The following is a 22,959-nucleotide window of genomic DNA, read 5'->3' as shown; positions in this document are numbered from 1 at the left end:
CTTTGTCATCTGGCCACATATTGAAGCAGCACTACAGACGTTCCTCGATCACCTCAACAACAAGCACCAGAACATCAAATTCACCATGGAGACGGAGACGACAAACAGCAGCTTTCTGTTCCTGGACATCCTCATCACACGCAAAGCGGATGGAACCTTAGGACACAGCATATACAGGAAACCTACTCACACCAACCTATACCTTAATGTAGAGTTTTCAGCATCCAGCGCAGCGATCTACCATACTCTCGACATTGTTTCACAGTCATCTCCATCACCTTCAAGATGAAATAAGACACCTGCGCACAGCTTTCAGACAGAATTGATACAGTGAAAGCATAATCAACAAGACACTAGAGAGAGCAACACACACGAACAAACACGGACCCACCTGATAACCAAGAAGATACGAATTGTCCCATATAATGGTAACCTCTCTGCAGTCATCAGCTGCAATCTTTCAAAACACATCATCAAGACGATCCACAAACTGCCATCGAAAGTCAAAAGCAGACTTCGAAATCCTAAAGATGATGTAGGACAAGACACCCGGGGTTTACCATATCATCTGTTCCTGTCGATTTGGACTAATCAATTTTAACGTATATTAATGAGTATGATATGTTTCCTAATCTTGCACCGAAAACCATTTCATAATAAATGATTTTCAAGTACTGATAATACTGGAACAATTATTTTTTTTTTTAAAAAAAAAAAGAAAGCTTCACATAAAGGTTGCATCTAACTCTTTTGCAAAAACATTTGGCATAAAATCTGCAATTAATGTCATGAATTTTTTTCTTGCTTTCTTCTTTCCTTGCTTTCTCCACTCATTCTATCACGAGCTGTGCCACCTTGACTTCCACCATGTCCTCCTCAGCAGCCTTTGTCAATCAACAATGTTTAAGTCTTCATCTCTTCTCATTCTGTTGCTGTCTCAGCTTCTTTTATTGCTTCCTTCTCTTGAATACAGGGGTCAAAAAAATGTGTACACACTTTAACAGCTGATAACTTACATAATTTTCTGACATTTTCATGATTAATAAATTTGAAATAATGAGTGACGGCAGACTAAGCTTTGAACATACCAGGTGTATAAGCTTAAATCTGCTGTTTGCTCATAGATGGCGTTAGTGAGCGTATGAAGCTACCATGAGCACGCCATACCTGGTGTTTTTATGAGTTGGACATCTGCCAACACAAATCAGTGCACATCGTTAGCAGGTGCAGACAACAACAGACAGTGTTCCTGTGGTAAGCATGTCTAGTTTTGTGCCAGAAAAAGAGCATATGCGGGAAGCTCTGCTTTTCTGCTTCCATTTGAAGAAATCGGCTGCCGAATCGCATCGAATGCTTGTGGAGGCCTATGGTGACAGTGCTGTATCGGAAACAACGTGCAGGGATTGGTTTCGTCGGTTCAAAGACGGCAATTTTGACCTGAGCGACAAGAAGCGTGAAAATCGGCCCAGGAAGGTTGAGGACCATCAATTGCAGGCTCTTTTGGACGAGGACGATACCCAAACGCAAAAGATGCTTGCCGAGCAATTGGGTGTTACTCAAGCAGCCATTTCCATGCGTCTACGTGCCATGGGAAAGGTTCAAAAGATCGGAAAATGGGTGCCGCATGAATTGACCGATCGGCAGCTGGAGAGACGCCAAAACACATGCGAAATCTTGCTTGCCAGACAAAAAAGAAAGTCTTTCCTGCATCGGATTGTGACTGGTGATGAAAAGTGGATATATTTCGAGAATCCTAAACGCAAGAAATCGTGGGTTGATCCCGGCCAACCATCAACATCTTCCTCGAGAACAAATCGCTTCGGCCGGAAAACGATGCTGTGTGTTTGGTGGGATCAACAGGGCATCGTCTACTTTGAGCTGTTGAAACCTGGTGAAATTGTCACTGCCCACCGCTACCACCAACAACTGATCAAATTGCACCGTGCTCTGTGTGACAAAAGACCGGATTATCAAGAAAGACATGACAAGCTGATTTTCCTCCACGACAACGCCCCATCACACACGTCAAGACTGGTCCAAAACTACTTGGAGACACGCAACTGGGAGGTGCTACCCCATCCCGCCTATTCACCAGACCTGGCCCCTTCCGACTACCATCTGTTTTCGTCGATGGGCCACGCCCTCGCTGAGCAGCACTTCGATTCGTATGCAGACGTCCGAAAATGGCTTGATGAGTGGTTTGTCTCGAAAGAGAAGGACTTTTTTTGGCGTGGTATCCACAAATTGTCCGAGAGATGGGCAAAATGTGTAGCTCGCGAGGGCAAGTACTTTGAATAAATTTCTTGTTGCTTTCTATGAACAAACCATGTGTTTTTCTGACTACAAAACAGCAGATTTAAGCTTATACACCTGGTAGCAAATTTATCCTAAAGTGCTAATGGAAGTTTGAAAACGAAGTTGAAGTGGAAATACAGTTTAGGAGATAATTTTTAGCATATCCACCTACGGGAATTATCATCAGTCCAATTGAAGCAGATGGAACCGTTTAGAATGTCAACAAGAAACTTTCTGGAAGATTGTGGACATCGACAAGCCCTACAAAGCAACAAAAGTTGATGGAAACACATCGCCAGAAGTCAAGAAAATATGTGTGGCAAATGGGTTGTTAAACAGAAATATCAAAATCAAGCATCCATTTAATTTTGAAGCACTGGTAATGAAAGAGTTCCAATCCAAGAAGAGTGCATGCTTGCAGTGCAGATGATGTGGACCTAAGCGTGGTTTTGTGAGTGATACTTGGCAAGAGCAGAGACTTGGACAATGACAGAGAGACAAAAGAAAGATGCAGGCAGTGATGACATTTTTAAGGAGTATATTGGGGAAGACTAGAAGGGATAGAATAAGGAATGAGGAGATCCTGCAGACAGTGGGGGTGGTGAAGCTTCAGGACAGGATAGATCGGGCACAGATGAGATGGTTTGGACACATGAAGAGGATGGATGCAGAAAGACTACCAGTAAGAGCTTACCATGCACAAGGAGTGGGAATACGGCCAAGGGGGAGACCAAGACGTCTGTGGAAAGAGCAGATAGCGGAGTGTTGGGAGGAGAGGACAAGATTGGAACACCGTGGAGAGAGAGGAGTGGTGGCAAAAGTGGCAAAATTTGACAAATTGAAGGCAGCGATTAAATGAGAATAAGGTAAATATTCCGAAAGAAATGATTCTTGATGCTGGCAATTCCATTTCCTTGCATTTCTAGGAGTGCCTGCACCAGAAAAGTCATCAGTTCTAAAACAGACATTAACAAGGTAAACCTTTGTTCGTTTCTACCTCCCTTTGCTCCTCTTCAAAAGTAGTGTTCATTACAATGATGATTGTAATGAACCTGAACTGCTCCTGCCATCCTTAAGAGCTCCTGTGTGATATTAAGTTACCTTGATCTCACACACATGATATGAAATAACATAGTAGGAAACGTGGCCCTCAGTAAAATAAGAACTGTGTTAACAATTAAAGAAAGCCAATACTGAAGTAATGCTTTTATCACTGGTAGCAAAAATTTTTAAAAGTATGCCTTTTTACAATAAAAAATTATCTCACTGGGGAGTTGTAATGGAGTATCAAAATGAAACGTCAAATTGCAGCACAAAAAAAAATACTGACAATTTTTTTCATAAAACAACAAATTACAGACCGAGATGAAAAAAAACTGACTTTTACGGACAATTTTCCACCATTCTTTTACCAGGGGGAAACATCCACAGTCCTCAACTCAGAATCGACAATCTCTGCACTCAGAACCTGGACTTCATTGTTTTATTCGTATCAACACAATCACAATACTCCTCAAAGGCAGCAATCATCCACCTCCTGGCCCATATATACTGGCAAAGTGAAAAGTTGAACATGTGAATGAAAGAAGCCTGAGATAACAAGGCATTGAGATTGACTGATCGATTGATTTAAAATTCTTGGGTGCGTCGGCATGCATGGTCATTTTGCACTCTTCAGTGCATACGGAGAAGATTCCCTTGTCTAAAACCCTTAGCTCAAAATTAAAAAAGACACCTGCAAAGGACCATTTACAACTTGGACCTTTCTGAAGGGGCATTTTACGTACCAGTGTTCAGCCTCGAAAACCACGTTCCAACCAATATTCCCCCTCTTTCCAGTTTTCACTCTGCACTGTCCTCTTGTGCCAGTTTTCAATCACCCTGTACATAAAATAAGTGATTCCTACAAATTATAACACATACAGTATTGTGCAAAAGAAAATACTACAAAATATACTCCTTTAAACACTTTATTTACAGTCCTTTTACACGATGCAGTTTAAAACAAACATATTACCTTCCTAATCTTGGGAACATTTCACTGAGAGAAGTTGCAAATTTATAGTTATGATCCCAGTGAAAAGCCATAATGTCTTTAAACAAAAGAAATGAAGATGTTCAAATTATCCCTACCTAACAGTTTATTTTCATTAACTATGAGAGATTCACACACAAATATTTTACTCATATTTTGGTGCAGGGCTCTCGGTCTTGGAGTAGTCACGAATTGGGGAGTAGAACTGTAAAAGAAACAGACAAAGTTAGCATCTTACATAAACTTCAAAAATAAAGGTTATTAATGAATACATCTTACAAATCGACTTATTACTCTCCAATCGCCACTTTTTGCTGATACTTCTTTCCCTGTTGTTTCTGGAATTTTAAACCTGTTTACTAGCATATGCATATTTAAATTTTCTGAAATGGTATTTTTAGGGCATCGAAAATATGGTCAATGCAAAAGTACAGTATTATTTTTAACTAAAGATTTGCAATGGGTTAAATGACTAAATGGGTAAATTTATTTTTCCTCCAGCAAATTTAAAATACTTTGGGTGAAGCTTACTTTGAGATTCCCTTGCTGGCCACTATCATCACCTTAATTTGTGTTTAATAAAGTAAAATTAGTCACATTAAAAAATATAATAAAATCTGATGCATGTGAAATAAAATTATATTTTGATTTTGACCGACTACTATATTGTGCAAAGCCCACTTTGAAAGGAGGTGAATGACGAACAGAAAAACCTTGCGGTGAATTATATGTAACCTTTAAGTAAAAATAAAGAAAACTACATTAGCACTTAATTGTTGTGAATTATTCAACTACTCTCTTGTAATTTAAGCGCAAGGGAAAAGGCTCCATTTTAAGAGCAAAAATTATTTTAGGTCATTTTTGTAATAATTTTAAGGTCACTCTCTCTAACGTCCTTTTTTGAATTTTTTTAGGTCATAAACATGTTTCATGTTTACAATGTGTGAAAATTTGGGGATCCTGCAGGAAACAGAATTTTCAAAATTGCCCAAAAATTATGATTTTCTAAAATGTTGCATATTTTCCTTTTTTCCCCAAAATTGGGGGACAGGCATTACATATCGACAAAATGTTCTTTTGTCAGGCTTCCCTGCACACTTGGTCCATCCAGCATTCATAGTGCCAGCATTTTATGTAATTTTCCGGTAATCTTTCCCATAAGATGGCAACACTGTTGTCCCCAAAAAAAGTATCAGCCCATTTTCAATGCAACTTTGCATGATTGTAGAAATGTATCACTGCTACATACATCTTTTTCATGCACTTTGGTCTATTGTGGTAGCCAGAGGGGAATGCCAAATATGAATTTTTGTGAAAAAATAATCATCTCTCTACGACACTTAGTTCTTGAGCTACGATTTTTTTTGTACATCGTTGCAAGTTTGAAAGTGCATGCTTGAAGAGCTGTTGTCGGGAGTCTCTTACAAACATGAGAGGCTCCTGTCTGCTAAAGCTTCATTTGGCCAATACTGGAAGTGATGGGGAAAGCACCACACTCAAGCAACATTTACCCCCACACACATGAGGCTGGAGCCCACGAGCAGCTTTATGCAGGAATATTGTCGGCAAAGTAGCACAGCAGAAAAACTATTCTGCATAAAAGATGCAGAAATCATCAGCAAAACTGTTCGATACGTACAAAATTAGGTTCACATAAAAAACATGTATGTACAAACTAAAGGTTAAAAGATTAAAAATCAGTAACTTACGTCTGTGAGCATGAGATTTATCAAACTACGTTTCGAAGGTTATACTACCTTCTTCTTCAGGTTGAAACGATGTTTTCAGACACCTGACATGGTGCCTCGTCGAGAAAGTGATGGTTGAGGATTTAGGTTAAAATGGTATAGGGAAGACACTTTCTAAAAAAAGAATGTAAAATACACATACTAAAATAAATTTAACTAAACTTCAGCCCCCTAAAGCCTTAGCGGAAATTATGAAAATGGGACATAAGTTTGCCATAAGGGATGAAAACTTCGAAAAAGAAGAATTCGTCATTGTGGCGGAAAAAATAGCAGGAAAATTAGACGAAAAAGAGGATAAATCTAGTGTCAGGGTAAAAATACGTGACATCATTGACGAACAAATGCACCTAAACATAAGGGAACAAGGCCCACCCGCAACCAATCATAGGACACCAAAGGGGAAAATGGAAAGTAAGCTTAGGGGGAGTCTTCACAATGTGAAAAAATGGGTTAAAGATAATGATGTGTATTTGATTAGGTCTGATAAAGAAAACAAAATGGTTATCATCGGGAAAGAGGAATACCATAGCAAGTTGGAAGATTGCTTTAGGAGTAATGACTACGAAGAAACCAAAGTTAACCCCATCAACAAAATTAAACGAGAACTTAAAAAAGGCATTGAAACCAGTTTTACTTTGGGAAGCACAGAAAAAAAGAAACTACTTAAGAGTGTTAAAGAAGGGAATATTCCCACGGCCTTTGGGATACCAAAGACCCATACGGAAGGAATGCCCCTCAGACCCATCATCCCCATGTATGCACATCCGGGGTATGGTCTAGCTAAAGAAATGATTAAGAGGATGGGGAAAATTAATATGGACACTCAGTTTAGTATCAAAAACTCCCTTATGGTCAAAGAAACCATTGAGAAACTTACCATAGAAGAACGAGACACAATCTGTAGTTTCGATGTTATTAATCTGTATCCCAGTGTCCCCCGGGACAAAGCCGGGGATTGCTTGTATAGATGGTTAATAGAACAAAATGTGGAAATCTTGGTCGCCTGGGAATATGTCCGGTGGTTTTTTCTCATTACGGGGTACAATTTCTTCTACGTTAACGATAAAATCTTCCGACAAAAAGAAGGGTTGGCCATGGGTAACCCCATTTCCGGCCTCGTGGCCAACATCTTCATGCACTATGTCGAAAAATCTGCCATGGAGCATGTGGGGGGAGGGGTAAAATATTATGGGAGATACGTAGATGACATCCTCATCATAGGGAATGAAACCAAACTTGATAGCATTTTCAACCAATTGGGCAAACAAGATCCCAGAATTGGTTTTACGAGAGAAGATCTGGCCAACGGAAAGATTCACTTTCTAGACTTGTGTCTAACTAAAACCGGACAACAGATTGTAACCGGGGTCTTTCATAAACCGTTGGCTGGCGAGCTGTACCTCCATAAGAGATCCCAACATTCGAATAGAACTAAGTTAAATGTTTTTCTTAACTTTTTCATTCGCGCCGAAAGACTGTGCAATGACGAAAAAGAGAAAGAAAAAGAAGAAGAATGGATAAAGAAGGTGGGTATAAAGAATGGGTATACTATCCGCGACATGGAAAAAGTAGCTAGGAAAGCGAAAAAGATTGTTAGACAAGAAATATCACAAAATGATAAAGATGAAGATAAAAACGGAGGTGGGAAACAGTGAAAAGAACACGTATTTTGTCGGGATTCCATATTTTAAGGGTGTTTCCGAGAAAATTGAAAAATCCGTAAGGGGATACGGGATAAAATGTGGGGTGAGAGCACCTCGGAGCATTGAAAAACACTTCACGTCTTATAAGAAAGGGAGGGGAGATAGGCGCGATAACCCTGAAGAGCAAAAGGGAGTGTACAAGATAGTATGTGAATGCGGAAAGGAATACGTGGGACAGACCGGGAGGAGTATGCAAATTAGGTGGGGCGAACACGATAAAGATGTAAAGGAGGGTATACCCAAGACAGGATTATCCGAACACGTATTAGTTAACCGGCATAAGAGAAGTTATTAGGAAGATTAACAATATTTAGACAGGAATGTGTATGAGGCAGCCTATATATGTGCGGATAATAGGAATAAACTCAATAGGGATGATGGGAATTTGGAAGACGGCTGGATAAACTTTCTTAAAAAATGGGATAAAGCCGCCATGAGTAGAGACGAGATGGGCTTCCATGTTACCCCTGAGGTTAGGAAAGCCACCGAGGTGGAAGTTGAATTCACCTTGGATTGGTGACTCACGAGCCCCAGTTGAGGAAAGAGTGGGGGGGTTCTCCGGATATGAGCTGACACCGTGCATTCGCCTACCCCAAGCACCGATCGGCAGTTCGCCGTCATCAGCTTTGAACGTTCTTTTGTTTTTAGAGTATTGCGCGGTTTTAGTATGTGTATTTTACATTCTTTTTTTAGAAAGTGTCTTCCCTATACCATTTTAACCTAAATCCTCAACCATCACTTTCTCGACGAGGCACCATGTCAGGTGTCTGAAAACATCGTTTCAACCTGAAGAAGAAGGTAGTATAACCTTCGAAACGTAGTTTGATAAATCTCATGCACACACGTAAGTTACTGATTTTTAATCTTTTAACCTTTAGTTTGTATTTAATTGTGAGCAATCAGCACATTATCAGTATGTTAACATGTATGTACGAGGGTAGAGTACAGAAACTACATACCTTACTCTATATTTCCACATATTCGCCATAGCCATTCAAGCACTTATCAGAGCGTGATACCAAATAGTTCATACAGGCAACACTACAGAATTGATAGTTCTTCCGCTCGAGTGAAAAACAACCGAACGAGCAAAAACATTCGAACTCTCGAACCCTATTATTACAGGTATTTCCGTCATTTGTCTATGGTAGTGGGCCCTAAAATATTGATCATGAAGTAACATACTAAGTGAAATTAAAAAATAAGTGAACATAGTCATCATCTCCATATTAAAATGCAGTTTTGTGTATCTTACTGAGATATGTGAAAATGAAATAGATAATTATGGGCTGCAACTGCTTAGGCTGACATTTTATGTTTCTACAATTATTGTCACATTGAAACGATGTTCGATTGAATGTTATAACTGCATTTTATTATTTCACAGAATATGATTATCCTTTTCGGTAAGTGAACAATGATGTACACGTACTTGTTGCACTGTGATACAACATTTGTAATTGCTTAGGCAGGTCTGTCAGCATGTGTATCCATTTTACGTTTCGGTCTGTAGATATTGCATACTTTCATATGTGCTGTATTTGAGCCTTACATAATGATATACGGAATTATGATTTAGAATTGTAATTGCATGGAGTGGCTTCCTTCCTTGTATGGGCTTTAGGTTCACAGTGATGCTTATTAGGTTCTGAAATACAGGACGTTGTCAATCATTCCACTAGCAGTGCGGTACAATCGAGCGTGGGAGATTCGAACGAGTTTGAGCGAGCGAAAGTGGTCCGATGCAGTACTCTACAGTACACCTTCGGTACAAGAAAATCTGTGCCAGATGGGTCACTCATCTGCCGACTGAGGAGCACACTGCCATTGTCAGTAAATGGTTGAATACATTGGCAGCAACCAAGTACAATGACGTATCATGCTATGTTAAGTGCTTGAATGGGAATGGCGAATATGTGGAAAAATAGAGAAAGCTATGTAGTTCCTGCACCATACATTCTTTTTGCATACATCATTTGCCGTTTGATTTTACACCAAAACGTTCCTTTTTTCTGGGTGACCCTCGAATTACACAATGAGAACTTGAGCCAGCATAGCTTCTACACACACCATGCTTAGCTTCCTCCTTCCTCATTTATTTCATCAGTTACCTTTATTAACACAGAGAAGCAAAAAAGTGATGTGAAATAACTGAAATACAATATAACAGAGAAATAACAAAACTTCATTAATGCAAGTATTTTGCATGAGCTTCCTGCACATTACTTTCAATCTGCTCTTTGTAAGTTACTAAACAAATTTTGAATATGTTAAATAGGTTTGATACCAGCGGTAGAAAAAAACTAAAATTAATTCAGGTGCCAACAGAATTCAACTAAGATAAAGTTACACATTTTGAAATGGGATTTTAAAGAATATAATTTATTAATGCAACATTGGATTAAAACTGATTAATTCTTGTGCCGGAGAGGCCCTTCCTAAAAAAACAGTTTGAATAACTAAGCAGCACATTCTAATATATGGCCGACTGTGACATATCGCTGCCAATTTTAAAATTTGGCTAGCAACAGTGTAATAATTTACAATGGCATGTTTATTATTCTGATTTAATGATACAGAAAACATGCAAACATTAAACAAACACATTCTGTACTCGTAGTAAGTATTAAAAGTTTTCCTAGCGACAAATTATGAATAAATTCTCTCAGGCTGTCTACTAGGTCAATTCTGGAACAGTTTCCAAGCTTCTGCCCTGAAGATGAGAGTGACATTAGCTCTCGAAAGCTAGGAAACTGTTTCAGAACTGACCTAGTAGAGTCCAAGAGAATTTATTCAACATTCTGTACTCATTTTCTTTTTCTAATTTTAAAACTGAATTTGAAAATTCAGGCACCCTTTATTTTTCTACCCGTTTGATACCGTAGTTGGCAAATTGTACATATTTATCACACCTCTTTATTTTGATTACATGCTTACTAACCTTATGCTGCTTGGCTCTGTACTCATTCCATGGTTCAGGGTTATGCTTCCTGCTCCACGTCACTTCCGGGCTCTTGGTTGCTAGCCTCATTGTGTACCAAAATGCCCCACCCATTCCCACTACAATGCAGGCATACAGGGGAAGCAGCTGAAAAAGAGTAAGCAATTGAAAATTACATAAAATCATGCATTGTCCAAACTTCAAAGTAGCAAAAATATGTCTAAAAGTAATCTTGTTATTGCAATACAAATTAAATAAGCTTAAATGTTTCATGTAGCAACATTTCAGATTTATTTGCAAAGCTTTCTTCAGGATGAAAAAGTTCACAATGTTTTGCTACATAGGTGAAGAACGATTCAGATCATACAATTGTTTTTATCATATCTCATTGGAGAGATCTTTTAACTTAGCATGGTAAAAGATTAAGGGAGAATTCATACCGAAGCAACAAACAACAGGTGTTGTGTGGGAACGGGCCAATCAACAGCAACGTTTCACACCATAGCGGCACGACAGGCTGTACAACCTGACATTTGATTGGTGAAACCCTCAAGGGACACGTGTTGCCTGTTGCTTCATGTGAATTCTCCCTAAAGGCTCGTAACTAAAACTCAAACTGTTTTAAAAAATGTTATGCCTTTTTGATTTTGATTTGATTTAGATTTATTTTACAGAAAGGAAGTTCGGAACTCTTAAGGCAGCCAAATCAAACTAGTTCAACTTACTAGAATCATGAAAATGCAGAGAACAAGAATTCCTAAATTATGAACATTTGAGAAAATGGAAATATGCTATGTTCACATTTATCTTTAAAGTTTTGGAGCCCAAGGCCATTTTCACATTAACCCCCTTGGTGCCAGAGCCGATTTTGAGCAAAATGCAGAGTTTCAATTAAATGAGTGTAGATCGGAAGCTAATTGCCCTAGGGAGATGAATGATATACCGTTGTATGCGGAATGAACCAGAGATTTAGACTATATAAAATTTATGCAAATTTGGCGTATCTGTGGTGGGGGCGGGGAGAACCCCAAAATTCGGAGATTTCCCCTCTCTCCCCCAAAGAAAGAAGTACATGACAGTGTCGACATACACATGGAAATATCGCTGGCATGTAAGGAACACAAAAATATTTGCATTATTATCGTATGACAAATGTAACGTGATTTGTACCCCCAAAAGGAATGGTCAGCACGCCACCGATTCAAGCTTCAAAATGCAGCGGTACCTTCAAATGAGAAGAGAAATGTAACGTGCATATGCGAGTGTGTATGTGTAATTAGACTATAGTATTGCTTTATATGGTGTCCACAATCACAGGATGTCAAAACAAACTACTTTCCTCGGTAACATGTGCAACGTTTAGGCGCAACAAACGTTAAAAAAAATCCGTTTTGCCACCTCTATGTTGGCAACCCAACACAACATTTGATCGCATCTGTGACATATCTTCCTGTCTCGAAACGCCGCAGACGTCATCAAATTGTGCAGCAGGATGAGCATTGCGTCTGCGAGTACCAATAAACAAACTTCCTTCGTTTCAAGGGGTGAGGGAAATGCATTGCTTTAGAACAACAAAGCCGGCCTTCCTTTGTTGGCAAAATTTTTCCCTTGAAAAAAGATGCAAGAAAGAAGTTGTCTTTTTCCCGCCATTTTCATGAGAAAAAACATGCAACAATCATTTCTGTTAAATACATGTGTTAACAACAATATGAAAAAAGAAAATCTGAATTCTAGCCAAAAATAGCGAAGTTATAACGTAAAGACTACGACCTTGACAATCGGGCACCAAAAGGTTAAATTACTCTCCTGGCTAAGCACAACATTGAAATAAACATTTGATATTCATAAAAAAATAATATAAAAAAAAGAGTGCTCCCATGTTTAGCACCACACCATGAAGGCATATAGGGGGTGTGGGGGTAACGCCCCACACTTTCTTGGTCCGGTCGTGAGTGGGGATGATGTGATCAGCATCATGCCCCTGACTGCCTTTACCCCCCAGGGTTTCCCCCAGGTACCCATGTCATTCGTCGCTGGGTGGGTGCCGGGGCCACTTCCAATGTTGATATTCATGTATAACCTTTACTCTGATTCAGATGTGCAATAGTTTTCACAAATTATAAAGAATATGACCAATAAGTTCAGAATACTGGAAAGTGTAGAAATAAGAGCACCAAGTCATGATTGCTTAACCTTTACTCTGCCGAGGGGGTTGTCCAAAAGTAACCCCCGGTTCCGCTGAGGCCTTGGGGGCAAATTTTAAATTCGTACACTTATTTGACAAAAAATGTTATAACTCTTAGACTATTTGACCAATCTACTTCGGGCAACTTTTGTTTTGCAGCTAAAAGATCAGGGCATGCAACCGTGCAGAAATCAAAATGCCAAAGGCAATAAGAGGGGTTGGATGGGCCGCGGCCACCAACTTTCAATGAAAAAAATCATAAAATGGGGACTTTGTTTCACATATTCGATAATGTAATGCACCCAGGAACATGAAATGACTTTCATTCACTTGAGAAAGGACCATTCTTTGAAAATAAGGCTAAAGTTTGCATCCCTTCTCAAAATTGCAGGGGAAGAGGGGGTAAAGTCTCCATTTTCATGATTTTTTCACTGAAAGTTGGGGCCTCGGCCCACCAAACCCCTCTTATTGGCTTTGGCATTTTGATTTCTGCACGGTTGCATGCCCTGATGTTTTAGCTGCAAAACAAAAGTTACCCCAAGTAGATTTGTCAAATAGCCTACGAGTTATAACATTTTTTTGCCAAATAAGTGTACGAATTTAAAAATTCGCGCCATCTTCCACATGTAAATTTGGAGTCGGGGGGGGGGGGGGTGCATCCACATGACGTGCCAAAGCTCCATCTAACCCACTGTAAGTGTTTCCGACATAATAGAAAAGTATCAAAAGTATCAAGATAATAAAAAAAAACAGGAATTTTGTAATCAGCTGCATGGTCGAAAAATTGACCAAAATACGAGTAACACCTTATTTTCGAAGGTTAATTCCAAACTAATCTTGGTGCAAGTTCTTTGGAGAACGATTTTCCCCTTCTGTATACTCCTATATCATTCCTTTATTTGCCATCAGCCACTAGTTTATTGTCGTCTTGGATATTGACTGCTGCTGCTAGTTCTACTGTGTGTGTGTGTGGGGGGGGGGGGGGGTTCAAAGGGGTATTACATCTCCAAAACTTTCTTGTTAGGTTAGGCAAGTCATGTTTAGAGTCTTAACATCGATAGAACATCCCTAAATCCTTTCATTGTTAGGGTAGGTGGGTCAGATTTAGGGCTCTTAGCATTAAAATAATGTCCATAAATACTTCAAAAACCCCTGATAACATAATATTTGAACTCAAGCACAAAACCCCCTAGGAGCTTAGCATGATAATTTGCCAAAACTCCATGTTTAAAAAACAACCGCAAACTTGCTGCAAAGTGCAGATGCTCACATAAGCTACTTTTCAAATCAGAAGTTCTCAGGTACTTAAATAATGCTAATTAGTTCCTTCGAACTTTGAACTCACTTCCACAGTAATTTCAGTAATCTAAAGCACTTCATACTACGTCTATAAAATTTGTCAAACATCATTAAGCATTCGGAGTTTGAAGGAACTAACAGGTGCTTTAAAGTTGCATGTTACAAAAAATAGCTTGTACCAGTCGCTGCTTTCTGAACACATATTTCCACATAGAAAACATCAAAAAATATGTGCTGGAGATGAAGAAAAGTGGGGAAAGACAAGGCAATGAAACCTAAAGAGTACCTAACCTAATATAGTCACAACCATCAGCGCTCGAAAAATCTTCTTCAGACCTAGGCACCAGCTCTGAATATCAGGCGCCAGGAAACCACATACTAGCAATTGTGCATACTACGGTGTTTCAAAAATCGCGCAACCCAAACTTTAAAAATATATATATCTTGAAATCCGTAAGAGTTTTCTGCATTATAAAGCCTTATCCATTGAGATATTTTTCAATGCTAAAAGATAAATTAATAACTGGCGGAAGGTAGTGTTAATTTTTTTCCAGAAATGCATTTTTGAGTGAGAAAAATATGTAAGAAATTATCAAAGGGTCATAATTAGATGTCCGATGCCATGTCAATCTGTCATTTACGACCAATATTGATCATGTGCAGCATTTGATGGATTTTTGATTGGCGATTTTATGGGTTGAATGAAAAAGTGTCATGAACCTCACCCACGGAAATAAAGAATCTTCAAAAATTTCGTACATATTACAGCAAAAGATCACAGTCGCCGGGCTGAAAATTTTAGTCACCATGGCGACCGGGATTTTTCGAGCCCTGCACATCAGCATTTTAGACTGGGATGGAAAACCATTCTGCACAGCATAGTAAACAATGGTACCCTTGACCCTCTGTACCCCCTAGAGAAAGTGAAATATCTTGCATGGTTTATGAATATTTTGTTGTTTAAGAACGTTTTCAGTTTATTTTAGCTCTCGGAAAATTGTTCTTGTGAAGTAAAGTACGTCCGTTATCTTAGTGTGTTACTTTTCCTTGTAGCAGAACAGGCCGAAGGCTTTGCACACGTGAATATAGCACCCAAAACGACTTTCCACAACAGCCGTTATAATTTTACGTAGTTAGGTTAGGATTGGTACTGATAGTTTGTATGACTTAAGATGACCAGACCCCTCTCCGATTTTCTTCATATTTGACATACTTACTAATTGAAGCCTGCTAATGACGAATCTGAAGTTAAAATTTGTCGGAAACGTCTAGAAATTGCAAAATAATTGCGAACCATTGACGTGTGGTTAGGTTAGTTTCGGTTAGGTTAGACAAACATAGTTAAAATTTGGTGTCGTGGTAGTATCAGGAATATATAAATTTGCTTGTGAAACAAAAAATTTCGCAAAAATAGATTGTTTCCATTCCGAAAACTAACGCCTTATTTTCGCATATTTTATAATTTCGGTAAAAATTTACTATCCTTCAGACACCTACAACTTCTTCGTTTCGTCAATTTTTGACATTCGTACTTACCTATCTGCTTCGCGGAACATTCCTTAAGGTGTATTGACGTTTTTTTCATCAAAGTAATTGCAATTTTTCACATTACCAGTACTTCTTTCTCGTAGTCTTTTCGCTTGCCTGAGACACAATATGGCACATACACCTTCCTACATAATCGCATGTCGTGCTTGTGTTTTGTCGATTTTCATTCGTTATGCAGTGTTTCAACCTTCGGAACCCAAGAAATACCCATGAACAAAGCTCATCTGATCCAATTTTTTTTATTAACATTTTCGCATTGTTTTAAGAAAATTGTAATGTTTCGTGGCGCTATCCGTGAATGGTTTTTGGGGCTATCCATCCTGGAATCTGTGGGAAATTTAAACTAAAAAATTATTTTAGTTTGAAATTTTTGAGTCCAAATTTCCCACCGATTCCAGGCTCTGCCCCTGGGGAAATTGACCTACCGCCCGGTAACAGTTTCATAGATCGGAGACACATTAAAATTGCATATTTTGTGTTTCGCATGGTTCGTACTTAACAATTGTGTATTGCGGAACATAGTTCAAGCTGCCATTATGCTTTTTACACAAAAACCACCTCAATTTTTCACATTTTGAGTGCTTTTTTTTATTCCTTTCTTCACTTCCGGAACACACATTATGGAGGGCACATCTTGACTAACGTTGTGGGTATGCAGTGTTTCAACCTTCGGTAAATGTCTGTTATATCGGAGACACATTTCTTCATTTTTACAGAAGAAACTACTTACGGAAATGAGTTTCTGTAGCATTTTGAAAGTCGTGGAGGTATTTTCTCACCGTAGAATGCTGCACAACAAGAAATAAGCATTTTTGATATAATAAACTTGCATTTTGTGCAAAGCGACAACATTATGCCGTTGTTTCCATTATGTACCTGCAGATGGCACGAGCGTCGAAAGTCACGCAGTCTCGCTAGTGTTTCCAAACGAGCCTTTTTTTTTACGAGAATGTTTTTTTATTATTTTTTAAACTATATTACCAAACCTAACCTTGCCGGAAATGGTTTGTGGGGCTATCGTGAATGGTTTTTGGGGCTATCCGTCAATGGTTTGTGATAACATAATGAACACGAAAGCAGATATTTTTTTTGGTTAAGAAGGTTGAAACACTGCATACCCACTCCAAATCGACAAAACACAAGCACGACGCGTGATTATCCACAGCTGTGCACGCCATATTGTATGTTCCGCAATGGAAGAAAGGACACAAAAGAATTACTTGTAATGTGAAAAATCGAAGTTATTTTCGTGTAAAAAGCATAATGGCACCTTCAACTATGTTCCACAATACACAATTGGTAAGTACGAACCATTTGAAACTGAAAATATCCGATAGAAATGTGTCTCCGATATAACAGAAATTTACCCAACCTTCTTCACCGAAAAATACCTACAATCGTGTTAGTCACCGGTGGAAACTATACATGTACATTATGCATGGGTAGGTGATGGATAGCCCCACGAACCATTTCCGATAAGGTTAGGTTTGGTTACGTTAGGCAAGCATAGTAAAAAAAAAAGGGGGGTTGAAACACTGACAGGGGCTTACATCATCAAACGTATGCAGCATCCGGTTGTCGTAGGGCAAGCAAATGAAAGCAATGGCAATTGTGCGTCTGTGAGATATTTCTCTTCAGAAATACATGATTTCCCGGTCAAATATATTCCACGATGAAAGAAAATACCTCGACGAACGTTGTAACCCTTGTGTGAAATTTAAGAAATGTGTCTCCGATGTATGAAACTGTTACCCTTTCTTTGCAACACAGACAGTTCGAAATACTGGATACCCAATGAACATGAACAAAACACAATCCCGATGCGTGATGATGTACGAAGGTGTACGCGCCAAAGGCTATTGTCCGTCGGAGAATTAATTTTCAACATAGAACATGAATTTCCCCTATCATACATTCCACATCACACAAAACACCTTCCCGACGTTAGACAATACTACAGGAACATATTACGGTAAGTAGTTTCATGAAAATTTCAGTAACCACCAAACGTCTCTAATTCCCTTATTTTCGTATTTTTTACATTAATACTTACGTATTCTGCATTCCTAAGGATTCTTCAAGGTGGAGTTTCATTTTTTCGACGCAAATAATGTCAATTTTAGAAATATCGAGTATTTTTATATTGTTCACTTTCGCTTGCGTTACATGCGATATGGCGGAGAAATCTTGACTAGCGTTGTCCATGATTAGTGGTTATGCAGTGTTGCAACCTTCTTCATAGAAAAACACCTACTTTGGTGTTACTGATTTTGTATTTCTTTCCAGATTCGAAAAACGCACGAACCATGCATGGATAACCCCACGAACGATTGATAAATAACCCCACGAACCATGCACGGCAAGGTTAGGTTAGGTTAGGCAAACATAGTTAAATTTGTTTTTAAAATTAGAAAAATATTTTTTTTTCGGGTTTGAAAACCCCACGAACCATTCATAAATAGCCCCACGAACCATTCACGGATAGCCCCACGAACCAAGCATAAATAGCCCCTCGAACCATTCACGGATAGCCCCACGAACCATCCATGAATAGCCCCACGAACCATGCACGGCAAGGTTAGGTTAGGTAGCGTCACGTAGGTTACAATAGTTAAATTTGTTTTTAAAATTAGAAAAATATTTTTTTGGGTTCGAAAACCCCACGAACCATTCATAAATAGCCTCACGAACCATTCACGGATAGCCCCACGAACCATTCCAATTCCTTCAAAATTCCATGGTGAACAGCTTTCGTGCATCGGAGTGAAATTAATGTCGATATGTCTAAAATTGAGATTATTTGCGTGGAAAAACCGAAATGCCACCTTCAAGAATCCTTAGGAATGCAGAATACGTAAATATCAATGTGAAAAATAAGAAAATAAGGGAATTAGAGACGTTTGGTGCTTACTGAAATTTTACTAGTTTCTTCTGTAGAAATGAAGAAATCTGTCCGAACAATAGTAAACTAGTACCATAATTTCTAGAAGTTTCCGACAACTTTTAACTTCAGATTCGTGATTAGGAGGCCTCAATTAGTGAGTATGCCAAATATGAAGAAAATCGGAGAGGGGTCCGGTCATCTTAAGTCGTTCCCTGATAGTTATTTTCGACGTGTTCTTTCGCTATTTTAGAGTGCATAAAAACAGTTTTTACTAACAAAAAGCGGCGAAAATACTCTGAAATTGCTGGTTTTAACTTACGTGGGCCATTATTTCGCATCAAATATCTCCGTTATTTGTGCTTTCCTAAAGATGGGACCACTTTTACATTGCGTAAAACATTGAAATCTGTCGATTAAAAAAAATCAACGTCATTCTCGAGGGGGTACAGTGGGTAAACGACCCCAAAAAACGATCGAAATTACACCATCGTCGTATTTTCACTTTTTCTTCATGCGCAAATTTGTCATCTCCACTACCCGTTACAACTGTATGTTTGTAGTACAATAAGAATATGTAAGATTTCTGGAAACATTTACGTACAATGAACTATTTCTGATAGCAGCATTCTGAGAAACAGAATGATAAGACGGTTGTTTCGAAACTTTACTTTGCTAACAGTCTGAAATTGCCCATTACCACCACGAAAAATGATATACTATTTACTCAATCCTAATTATAAAGATTACAAAAAGCTCAAGCTGATTAGATTAGAAGAACGCGGATAAAATAATGTATACACACAACTCGTAGATTTAAACATATCTTACAGATGGGTGATGTTTTAGACTCTTTGCATCCAAGCCTTTCATGATTCCTGGTTTAAAGAAACCTTCTTATATTTCTCCTTTCGATGCAACTAACAAATATTACCGACTACGTTCAAGATGTCGGCCACAGATGTCCAATAAGGAGAGGAAGGGGGGAGGAGAGAGACATGGGTTATATTCAAACTGTCCACGTATGAGAGTTGAACATAGAGTCAGGGGGTGCTATTCCGGCTTCCCGCGCTACGGCGGCACGTGAAGGTCTTCTGCTAGAGTGACGTCAAAAAGGGGATCCCTCAGCTGCGGGCCGCTTAATAACATGTAAAATCATACAAGTTTATCGCCTCATAGAGGCGAATATAACTCTTGGGAAGCAATGTTTATAACATGTAGTTCTTCTTCACTGCTTTCCCGTACCTTCTCAAGTTAACTGAGGATGGCAAACGAACAAATTCATGCTGAATTCAGCAAAAAGGGAATCAATGTCTTTGGTTCTTTAACACTATTTGTCTACACTTCTACACGCAGCAATAAAGTTGGTTGGTTGGTTGATTGGTTGATTTGGTGTTTTAAGTCCACTTTATGCACAGTAAGGCTAATCGGGACTGGACCTACATGTTAAAGTAGAATCCGAACCACCATGTGCCTTCACCGGGTATCGACCCCGGGACCCCTTGATTACGAGACACAGCAATGAAGTTAAATGATTATTAGATGAGAGTCTCATCTTGAGACGAGCACAATAGAGAACACCCGAAAAATCGTAAAGTGAAACAATTTGAAATGCCTGTGTGTGCTGGAGGGGGGTGGGAGTAGAGTCTCGTGCGCATATTTTCATGCAAATAGTTTACTAACTTAATTAATTATAGCGTGGACAAAACTGCAACAAGATTGAACGGAAAGGATTAAGTAAGTCCCTCTACATGTATATAACGGGTCTTCATGACAGCATAACGCTTTAGGAAGCCAGAGGCCCCAGTTTGAACCATAGTAAGGCATATAGCAATGTTTGTCTCATTCTCCACTCATTAGTTCATCATTCATCCTCATAGTAGCGATCAACCCAGTAGAAATTCGTCTTTAAATGAACGACACATACATGCATATTGATTTGTTATTATTTCGTTTTTCTGCTACTTCTGGCTAATCGTGAAGATGAGGATGAATCGTGATAAGATGAGGCGGATGAAGGGACAATCATAAACATGTAAGGACAACACAATACGAGCCCCACCAAGGATTATAATGGCCACGAGTCCAGACGCCAGAGCCTCGCTAGTCACTAGTATGTAAAATGCAGTGGTATGAGTCCTGTCGAGTTGCATCCACGGGAAGCTCCAAAATTTCGGTGTTGTGTGCGTGTGAATAAAACTATTATTATTATGAAGTTACAGTTACGCAATAATAAACGTCTAAGCCGTATGAATGCAAATATTGCCATCAGTTTCAATAATACGAATGTCTATAACAGTATCCTTCTTATTTAACTTTTATTTAACACGTAGTTTTTTTTGATACGGAAGAAACATGCATCAAATTATGTCAATATATTGTACATATATTCAGGTAGTGTTGTATTTTAAAAATTTCCAGCAGTAGAATTTCAGCAACTTCTTTGCAGGGGCGACTTATTGTTGACAAGAATTAATTGAAGTTACTGCTGCATAACATAATAAGTACGAGTATATTGCAAAATCATAGAGAAAATGCAGTGGGTGGAGGATGTCTATGCAATTTATCCTAGTGGGGGAATTTTCTTTAAGAGGATTTTCTTAACTGGAGAGATAGCATTCCAAAACCTTTCCCTCTTTGAGCACTGCTGCCTCTCCTGTGAAAAAAATATTGCGGTCGTCCTTGTCAAATTGCGTCATTACGAGGCAAATATTTTTTTCTTATTTTTGGGTTGCTTTCCTGTAACTTTTACCTAATTGGAAGGCGAGGATGAGTAACGAAAAGATGAAATTGATGGACACCCGCAAAGGGACACAATGTCCAGGCGGAACTCGAGCCTTAAACCTTCGCTGGGTAGCGAGATCGTTACTGAACCAATTAACGTTCTCATCTATTTCTATTTTGAGGGCGTAGTGGTGGCGTCATCGCCTTATAATCGAGGGATCCCGGGTTCGGTACCCGGTGGAGGCACGTAGTGGTTCGGATCCCACTTTAAACTGTAGGTACAATTAGCCTCAATGTACCTAAACTGGACTTAAAACGCCAATTCAATCAATCTGTTTTATTATTTCACGTCGCTTTTTGACATATAGAGCAAACTAGGGCAATGAAATGAAAATGAAACATGAAATAGATAAGACACACAATGATACACACCCATGCCTCAACCAAGGTTCGCTTCTGAGTTCATAGAGCGTTAGGCTAGCGATTCCTCCAGGTAAGGGATATACGATAGACGATTTGACATACACCGAGGGGGTTCATACCTGCAGTTGGGAGGAGGGCTAATAGGGGCAGGCATCCGGGTGGGATAGCAATCATATTTAAACAAAAATGGAAAAAGTTCATAAAACCACTAGATATTAATTATGAGGGGATGCTGGGGATTCAATTTTCGGGGGGGTCTCTGAACTTCATGCTAATAGCAGTATACAGGCAACCACCGGGGTCAAAATTCTACTCAGAACAGTTTTTCGATAACCTTGGAAACTATTTGCTGCGTTTGGGGGAGGATCACCCGGGAATCAGCATCGTAGTCACGGGCGACCTGAATGCTCGCATAGGGGGGGAGGAAGTTCCTTGGGATACTTACCGAGAGATCGATGGGGTCCAAATGACGGATGACAGAATGTATTTGGGACATAGGCGAGAAAGCAGGGACAAAACTTTAAACGCGGGGGGGAGGACGCTGTTGGATCTCTGTGCGATACATAGGATGCAGATATTAAACGGCAAATTTTTCGATGATCAACCAGGACACTTTACGTACGTGGGGGAGGGGGGAAGCAGCACAATTGACTATACAATATGCTCACTCGATTTGCTGAAAGAAATCAGGGATTTTCGTGTACATGCCCAAACGCATTCGCATCATATGCCTCTCGAATTCTCCCTCCAGTACAAAATAAACGGGAAGGCAGTTTTCAATAACAGTAATACGAAACTCAAGACAGAGCCGGGGAAAATATACGTAAATACATATGGACAAAGGAGGGGGAGGAACGATGCGTGGGTTTTATGGGGGATGACATAACAAAAATGATGCGTGAACGCATGTGACGAATCCAATATAGACGAAGCGGTCCAGCTGGGATATCTTTGAACGTGCAGGAAGAAATATGGTAAAGGGAGGGGGGAAGGGGGACAGGCCTGCAAAGACAGGGTGGTACAACGGGAAGTGTAAAGCGATGAAAAAGAAACTAGATCACGCGTTAAAAGTGTATAGATACGTAAATACAGGGAGGTTATTTCAGTCGTTCACCGCCAGAGTGACGGCCGTTCGGCGGACTCTTCATGCAACAGGTCCCGGCAAATTGCATTACAG

General features: G+C 39.3%; 1 protein-coding gene across 1 annotated transcript; it reads right to left on the bottom strand.

The window, feature by feature from the left end:
• Positions 1–4,249: 4,249 nt before the first annotated feature.
• Positions 4,250–19,626, bottom strand: ND-MLRQ (NADH dehydrogenase (ubiquinone) MLRQ subunit). The gene is made up of 3 exons (XM_083115818.1): positions 19,467–19,626; positions 10,723–10,869; positions 4,250–4,535 (listed from the first exon to the last, which is right to left on the bottom strand). The coding sequence occupies exons 1-3, from the start codon at positions 19,506–19,508 to the stop codon at positions 4,476–4,478; spliced, it is 249 nt and encodes an 82-aa protein (XP_082971944.1). The 5' UTR covers positions 19,509–19,626; the 3' UTR covers positions 4,250–4,475.
• Positions 19,627–22,959: the final 3,333 nt, after the last annotated feature.

Source organism: Lepisma saccharinum, assembly GCF_977018435.1.
Source record: "Lepisma saccharinum chromosome 15 unlocalized genomic scaffold, izLepSacc3.1 SUPER_15_unloc_1, whole genome shotgun sequence".
NCBI lineage: Eukaryota > Metazoa > Arthropoda > Insecta > Zygentoma > Lepismatidae > Lepisma > Lepisma saccharinum.
The sequence above is the reverse complement of the archived record's forward strand: the minus strand, read 5'-3'. Positions and strand labels throughout refer to the sequence as shown.